The following is an 8,267-nucleotide window of genomic DNA, read 5'->3' as shown; positions in this document are numbered from 1 at the left end:
GGGACGGTAGTCAGACCCAGTCCTGGTGGAGGGCTGGGACCAGGCCAGAGCCTTCGAGTTCCAGTCGTGTGGGAAGAGGATCCGGTGTATAGAAGCATCTGGAGACAGGGCCAGGCTAGGACCAGGAGGCCTGTGGTCACCACCGGAGGTATCTCTGCCTGCGTCCTCCTGCCATCTTTCACTCTAATACACCTCTCATCTCCACCTTCTTTATCTCTCACCCACCGTCTCTCTTGGTCTCTGTCTGCAGGGTCTGTGGGTGGAGGGGCGCCTATACAAAGGGCGAATGTAGCCTTTTGTTATATTCAAATAAAAACACGCGATGCTCATCTTTTGGAGCTAACCACGTTTCAGCATATTTTCCCTCTCTCTTTTTTCATACTGTTGGAACTTACAGAATGGAACCGACCCCCTTTTGCTGGGTCGTGTCTGTCCCTCAGGTCTCTGGCACCGTGGGGGACGCGTTAAGAGCAGCTCACTGGCTGCGCTGACCGCTGGGGCCGGCAGGGGTCGCCCGCGGACAGGCCCGGAGGGACGGGTGGGGGCGGGGCCGCGAGGCGGGCCCGGCAGATAAAGGCGGCGGCGGGCGGCCCCGGCTGACTCGGCCCCCTGGGCGCGCGTGACTGTCGCAGTTACAGTCTCCGCGGGTACCGCCGCTCTCCCACCCCGACCTGCGGCCGCGATGCTGGCTCTACGCTGCGGCCCCCGCCTGCTCGGCCTGCTCCGGGTCCCGCGCTCCGCGCCGCTGCGCCTCCCCGCGGCCCGCGCCTGCAGCGGTGCCGGCGACCCGTCCCCTTCCTCCCGGAACCCGCTCGTGTACCTGGACGTGGGCGCCGACGGGGAGCCGCTCGGCCGCGTGGTGCTGGAGGTGAGAGCACCAGGCCGGGCCGCGCCGGACTGGGCGTCCGGGATGGTCCCGGAGAGCGCTGGACTTCGGCCCGGCTCCGTGCCTGACTCGCTGGGTGACCTTGCCCCCTACACCCGGGCTCTGGGCCTCAGTTTCCCCATCCCTAGAAAGGCGCATCAGATCGGTCTCTTCCGGTCTCCCCTCGGAGGCGGAAGGGGGGGGGGGGCACGTGTGGAGGTGAAAGCTCAAGGTCAGGTGGTAGACTGGGAGAGTTGGGCCCTGCTGGCTCGTCCTGGGGTAGGGGAGAGGGCCTGAGACTTCGCGGGGTCAGCTCCCAGATCCGGAGCTCAGAGGTGGGTGTCGGGGGTGCTCCGGGGACCGGGCTGCGGGCGGGCCGGGTGCTCACGTGGCTGCCCTTGCTTAACGCCTAGCTGACCCGCTGACCCGCCCCCTCGGTGGGGCGCGCCCCCTGCGGAGCGCCGGGGAGGGATCCGAGGTGGTTTCCGGGCGGCCCGCCTCCTCTCGTGCGGGGCGGGCCTTAGGCCACCAGGCTGACCCAGGATGGCCTTCCTGCAAGTCGGGGTCAGTGTGCCCAGGGCCCTTCACCCCAGTTCTAACCCCGCCATCTTCCCGAGGTCGGCACTCCTGTCCTGCCCCTGACTCACAAAGAAACAAATAGCGGGGTAGGTAGCAGCGGAAGCTCAGGTGTAGCTCAAGCCCGACCTCGTTTTGAACCCAGAGGCCCTCGTTAAGCCTCAGTTTCCTCTTCTGGAAAATGGAGAGCACCCTCCTTAGTCCCATTTATTTTAATGGGGTGGCGCCAGGGTGGCTCTTGAGGCTGGGAGGCAAGAGGTGGGCTTGGATGGGGCTCTAGCCTACCGTTACCCACCGTCCCGCCCCCCTGCCTCTCTAAGGGGCTGGGCTGGCCCCTCTCTGGGCCTGAGGCTTTGATGTTTGGGGCCCAACTGCAGTAGCTCTGCCAGTTCTGCCCCTGGAAGTAGGCCAGGATGGCATCGTCAGCTCTTATAGATTAGGAAACGGAGGCTGCTTCCTCCCAGTTGGGGTTCAGGAAGCAGCTGGCAGAAATGATAGCTTCCTCGGCTGCCTCTTGTGGAGGGCTGGGAGCAAAAGGAATGGAGTGGCCCATGGTGCGCTCTCTGACTCCTTAGCCACTGTGGGGGATGGGTGGAGAGGAGGTTCCTTCCGTCACCTGCCTCTGGACTGACCACCTTCTCTTGTCCCTCTTCTCTCCCCACAGCTGAAGGCAGATGTCGTCCCGAAGACAGCAGGTAAGATGGGGCTGGGGGTCTTCTGAGTCTGGTCTAGGAGGAGGAGGGAGGGGCCCAGGTGGGTGGGATGGTGAGAGAAGTTGGGACCTCTGTGGCCTCCACAGGAGGCTCACCTGCTGTGTATCCTGGGCCAGCTTTCTGTCCCTCTCTGAGCCTCAATGTTAGCCCTGCCCACCTGTCCACTATAGCCTCAGAATCAGTAGAAGGCACAGGTCAACTTCCTCTGGGACAACTTCCTCCCTCCTGGTGGCCAGGGGGACAGGGTAGTGGCTCTGTGGCCCGGGGACTCCCTGCCAGGAGCATGTGCTCTTGTCACAGGGCTCAGACACTGAGCTTCGAGAAGGAGATGATTTGCCCTGGGTTATACAGCCAGAACAGACTCAGGCGGCCTGCTCACCTCCTGGGGCAGGAGGGAGGATTTGAAGAGGCACAGGCTAGAATGAGCTGTGACCCTGCAGTTGAGGCCCGGCTCTTGACCTGCTGTTCCTTCAACCCTCAGAGAACTTCAGAGCCCTGTGTACCGGGGAGAAGGGCTTCGGCTACAAAGGCTCCACCTTTCACAGAGTGATTCCGTCCTTCATGTGCCAGGTATGGTGGCCCTGCCTCAGTTCCTCTTTTGTGAGTGGGGGGTGGTGATGGGTCGCCTCGTAGGGTGGTCTTGAGGGTTAACGAGGGAGCACCTGCCTGGTGTGTGGAGATACCCAATGGAGAGCGACGAATGACTCTGTCGGCCTGTCTTCTCACCCTGACACAGCAGAGCCTGTCTGGGTTGCCACAGCCCTTCCCTGCCCTGGCAGTGGAGCCACAGGGCAAGAGGCAGGATGGCCTGGCTGGCAGAGCCTGTTGGGGGTGGAGGTGGGGAACCAGCATTGAGGTCTGGATATGCATGGGGGACGGGGGCAGGTAGATCTTCAGGCCTTGGAGGACCAGCGTATTCAGACAGTCTCTGACTGTGTCCCCTTGAGCACTTGGCATAGGAGAGGAGGAGGGAGAAGACAGCAGAGACAAGAACACACAGGTCTGGACTCGGAGCTTCTCTTTCTGGAGAAGGGCATCTTTCTCGGTCAGATGAGTGTTCATTAGTCACCTGTGCCGCCTGTTTTTCAAATACCAGTATTGGCTGTATCAGAGGTTTGGGGACAGGTGTGGACAGCAGGAACCTCCCCAGGGGTCCTCTGTTCGGTCAGACCCTGCCAAGACAGGGGTTGATGTGTTGAGGCCAGCAGACCATAGAGGCAGGGGCATGAATGTCATGACCTCTTTGAAGCCCTTCCAGCCCAGAATTCTCTCCCCCGTTCCCTCCACTCCGACCTGGGGCTGTCATCATCTTGTGAGTGGCGGTGGGTTGGGACTGGGCCTGCTGACGTGTTCAATGTGGCGACTGCAGGGATGGGCAGGGAGGCTGTGGCTGGGGGACAGGTCTGGCCAAGCCTGTGGCTTTCTGCTGCAGAGGCTTTCCCAGCTCTGCCTGCGGCGGGCTGTGGATGAAGCGGGAGCTGACGTGGAGGTCCTAAGCCAGGCTGGGCTCTTCCTCTGAATAGCAGCGGGCAGGGGCAGGGGCAGGGACTTCCAAGGCCAGAAGACTCTCTGAGGCATGAGTTGGGGGCACCAGGAAGCTCAAGCCGGGGTTTTGAATCATCCCTCTCTGGGGACACCCTGCTGGCGTTTGTGGATGCTTAGGTCAGGCCGCTCAGGTTATCCCTCTCACCTGAGGATCAGATCTCGAGAAGATAGAGATATTGGCAGGGAGCCGGGGCTGAGGCTGGCAGCTCTTCTGGGAAGCCTCAGGCAAGCTGTGAGGAAGGATGCCAGTCCTAGGGGGACCCCGTCCTGGGTCTCCAGGACTTAGGGGAACCGCTGGGCCTGGTGAGGGGGCGATGCTGGACAGGGAGCGGGGCCTAGCATGTGCCAGCTGCTGCCACTCCCTACAGATCGGACTTGGGAACGGGGACCCCTGGCCACCTCCCTGTCTACCCTCCAAGAGTTGTGGGTAGAAAATTCTGTGTTATTACGAATCCTCTCAGAGTGGCCATTAGATCCTTTGAGAATCATTTAAAAACTTGCCCAGGTAAAAAAAAAAAAAGTGAATCATTTGGAAGGCAAGGTAGTTATGGCAGAACATACCTAAGCTTTATTTTTGCTTGCTTTCCTTGTCGTTTTATTACTCCTTCTATCCTTGGATTTTTTTTTTTTTCTGACCCCTGCGCCTGAGGGGCTTCTGGCTGGGTGGGCCCGAGGTGCGCCGGGGGCTCTCCCCCCAGCCCCGCAGCGGCATCCCCCTGCCGGCTCTGGGTGGCCACCGCTCAGAAGGTGCCCTGTGCTTGCAGGCGGGCGACTTCACCAACCACAATGGCACCGGGGGAAAGTCCATCTACGGAAGCCGCTTTCCTGATGAGAACTTCACCCTGAAGCACGTGGGACCAGGTGAGTGGCGGCGGCCGTTCCCCAGTTGGAAAGCCCTGCGCTTTGACCAGCCGCCACCATGCCTCCCACACCTGGGAGGTTTGCGGTCCGACCATTGCTCGCTCCATATCCGGCGACACGCCTCCCTGCCTTCAGCACTCGGGGTTGGGGTGCTGGGTTTTCCTGGAGCTTTTTCATTCTGAGCTCTCAGTTTGAAAAACAAGCCTTTCTTTGAGAACCTGGGGGAGAAAGGCTTTAAGCAAAACCCAGCCCCGTGTCACGTTGGAGACCCGAGAGGCAGCCTGCAAAAGTCCTGTTCTGGCTCCGCCGTGGGGAGCTTCCACCAGGCCCTCTCCTCCCTGTGGCAGCATAGGTGGACAGGCCCTGGGGAGCTGGTCGTCCTCTGGGCCCGCTTCTGCTCTTCCAGCTCCAGGATCTTCAGACTTAAACATCTTTGCCAGGGTGTGAACTGTCCGCTCTTTAGAATGACTTCCCCGGTGAGCCGCCTCCTGGGGCAGCACGGCTCACTCCTGCTTATTTGTGCAGGTGTCCTGTCCATGGCAAATGCAGGCCCCAACACCAACGGCTCCCAGTTCTTCATCTGCACCATAAAGACAGACTGGTGAGTTCCCTGCTCCTGGCTCCTGGGGGGTGGCCTTGCAGCGAGAGGAAGCGTTGTGTGCTTCTGAGGGGAAGGTAGTGTGAGGCCGGACTGTGCCCTGGGACAGTAGGCCTCTCCTGGGCTGTGTGTCTGTATGGGAGAAGGATAAAGTTCATGGAAGGACTAAGGGAGAATTTGGGGTGTTCTTGGAAGTGTGTCTTTATCAGGTTTCCATTGTTGCTGTCAGCTGGGATTTTCTCCATGCGTCGTGCACACACGCACAAAAGGACTTTTACCAAACACGCTTGGGAAAATGCAGCAGAAGTTCTCAGGCCTCAAGATGGCCTGTGGTAGAAGCCTATTTGCTTAGTTTGGCCTGTTGTTTCCCGGTTTCACGTCAGGCTTGGAACGGACCTTGGAGCCCTCTTGCCCACATGCCCATGGATTTTAGGGATGTCTTCCCTGCTGGGTTACCCACCACCTAATAAGTTCCTCTGCCCAAAGCCCGCCTGTGTCCCAGCCCTGAGGCATATAGGGTCAAGGGAACAATAGCTGGCCTGGAGCTAAGACTTAATAAAGCCCATTTCCTAGGACTTTAGGGAGACCTGAGTGGTGGGTAGATACCAGCCATCTCTAACCCCCAAGCCGGAAGGGACACAGATGTCCTTCCGGGCTGAGCAGGTCTCTGCTGGCCTTGCCTACTCTTTGCTCCTTCCATGAAACCCCTTCATTACTGCCCTTGGGGGTAGCCAGCGGTGGCCTTGCTGGCACTGACCGAGCTCTCTTTTGAATCCTTGGAACTCTCAAATCAAGAGCCTCTCGGGACTTATTTTCACCACGCTCGTTATCCCAGCTCTTAGCTTGCCACTCGTGACCGTACACGGACCTCTCATTTCGTGGGAGTGGTTCGATAACCCCGTTACCTCCCTGTGCCGGACAAGAATAGCTCACCTTTCATAGGTGAAGTTACCAGGATTCAGGTTAAGTGGCCCAGGGCAACCCGGCGTGCGAGGCAGAGCATATGCCCTGGAAGGGAGGCCTCCTCCGGTGTGTTTTGGGGAGCTCGGCAAGGCTTGATACCGGAGCTTCGAGGGGTGGGTCCAGATTCTCAGTGCAGGCTCCCTACACAGTTGCTGCCTTTGGTACAGAGTTCCCTGCCCAAGTGACCGCGATGTTGGGTGACACCACACTACCTCTCGTTCTTACCTGACTCAACTCACAGGTTGGATGGCAAGCATGTCGTATTTGGCCATGTCAAAGAGGGCATGGATGTCGTGAAGAAAATAGAATCTTTCGGTTCCAGGAGTGGGAAGACGTCCAAGAAGATCGTCATCACAGACTGCGGCCAGTTGAGCTGAGGTGCCATGACCAGGGCGCGAGGCTGGCGGCAGCTGCACGCGCCTGGGCTCCCCTGGGGGCCGCCTCGGGCTCCAGCAGACTTGTCTGTCCTTGTTGCACGTCGCGGTGAGGAATGTCCGATCTCCACGGGGCCCACCGCACCGCTGCCCCAGGGTCCACCCTCCCTCGCCACCCCGTTTCTGGCCATCCATCACAGACGTGATGCCATCCGGCCTTACCCGTGATTCCTCAGCCCACGTTCACCTGTGCCTTGGACATCGGGGGTGGCGAGGGGTTAGCTTCGGCTACAGGGTTCTGCCTTTTCCTTGACCGAGGGGGGAAAGGCAGCCGCTGCAAAAGGGCCGCTGTATCTGTTGAACATCCTCTTCTGATTGGAATAATTTAATTAACAAGATTGACTGGAGATGAAGCTGTGACAGCCCTCTAAGCCGTGGTATGACCTCACTTGGTGGCAGAAGCCACAGAACCCCGGAGCTTGGCCTTTGGAACGTAATCGGGGCTTTTGCGAAGGGTCCTCGGCCAAGGCCTTTTATCCCAGCCACTGTGAATCTTGTTGGTTCGCCGCCGCGGTTTCCGAGGAGAGTCCGTGAGGGGAGAAGCAGACAAACCCAGGACAAACCCACTGCGAGCTGTGCCTAGTCGATGAAGTCGGGGAGAGTGGAAATGGCGTGTGCGTGCCTGGTGCTCGGGAAGACCGTCGACGTGTATTTTCTGGAGGGCTTCGATTTTTCTGTGTTTAACAAATCTGATGATGTATATGATACACCTTTGGGGCTTTTATTTGTGTTCACTTTAAATGTGAAAATAAATCCTATTTTCTATAAAAGATCGTCTGGTGTCTGGTGGCTTTAGGAAGCAGCGTTTATCATCGCCCCAGCAGCCACGGAGGGTCCCAGCATCATCCTTATAGATGGCATGGGCTCTTAGCACCCACGGGGTATCTGCGAGCACTGGTGTCACCCCGAACCCCAGCCCCACCTCTTGGCGACCCCGAGTCTGTTTTCCTCTGCTGTATAACGTGGTAACAGTGATGCTGGGCTCACAGAATGGGGAGAGTCGGATGCGATCTGTGTAAAGTGTGTAATGTGGCACCAGGCACATCGCTGTAACAAACACTGTCACCAGCACGATGACATCGTCCATGTGTCAAAGTCTTAGGGAGGAATCTGTGAAAATGTAAAGCTAGGTGTGGACTTCGTCATCCTAGATTTGCCATTTAGATGTGGAATTCTAGGTGTTTCTGAAGTCACGGGGATGGCAGATTGGGGGTGAGAGAGAAGGATTAAGAACTCAAAGAGCCAGAGATGGAACAGTCTGGATAACAGAATAGTCACATTCCGTTTGCAGTGTGAATGGAGTTATTTCGTCTTGGGGTTCCTACAGTCTGGTGATGTGTGCTCCCTGTCATTCTGAGGTCACAGTGGCTGGAGTTGGGTCGTTTGGAGTCATGGAGGGTTTTCCTGATGTCAGTTTCCATAGTTCGGCTGCGTGTTTTGGGAGCTTAGCTAGCCTAGCAGCGTTTAAACAATTTTCAAGAGCTGTAGGGGCCCTCAGCTGTATGGGGAGACCAGGGATGTGGGCCCCTGAACCCCATTTTCAGGCAGATGACTTTTTTTCTTATTGGAGCTCTGCAAGGGGTTTCATTTGAAGGATGGGCTCTTGAGCCAAACAGTATTCGTGATAACGGTGATGATGATAATAATTGGTCCACAAGCCAGTCCAACATTTTATAAGTGGGTGAACTGAGGCCGTGAGTGGGGTCATGATT

General features: G+C 58.1%; 1 protein-coding gene across 3 annotated transcripts; it reads left to right on the top strand.

The window, feature by feature from the left end:
- The first annotated feature begins 559 nt into the window (after positions 1-559).
- PPIF (peptidylprolyl isomerase F) lies at positions 560-7,325 on the top strand. 3 transcript variants are annotated; one of them, XM_060642359.3, is made up of 6 exons: positions 560-868; positions 2,106-2,136; positions 2,636-2,724; positions 4,464-4,560; positions 5,086-5,161; positions 6,444-7,325. In XM_060642359.3, exons 1-6 carry the CDS (start codon positions 683-685, stop codon positions 6,496-6,498), a joined length of 534 nt encoding a protein of 177 aa, XP_060498342.1. In that variant the 5' UTR covers positions 560-682; the 3' UTR covers positions 6,499-7,325. The 3 variants fall into 3 exon arrangements, with proteins under 3 accessions (XP_060498342.1, XP_060498341.1, XP_078290596.1); XM_060642358.3 differs by having other exon boundaries at positions 562-868; positions 6,363-7,325; XM_078434470.2 differs by lacking the exon at positions 560-868 and adding an exon at positions 1,117-1,200 and having other exon boundaries at positions 6,363-7,325.
- Positions 7,326-8,267: the final 942 nt, after the last annotated feature.

The sequence above is a fragment of the Panthera onca genome, chromosome D2 (genome assembly GCF_046562875.1).
Source record: "Panthera onca isolate mPanOnc1 chromosome D2, mPanOnc1 haplotype 2, whole genome shotgun sequence".
Taxonomy (NCBI): Eukaryota; Metazoa; Chordata; class Mammalia; order Carnivora; family Felidae; genus Panthera; species Panthera onca.
Note: the sequence above shows the minus strand (reverse complement) of the source record. Positions and strands in the feature narration are given on the sequence as shown.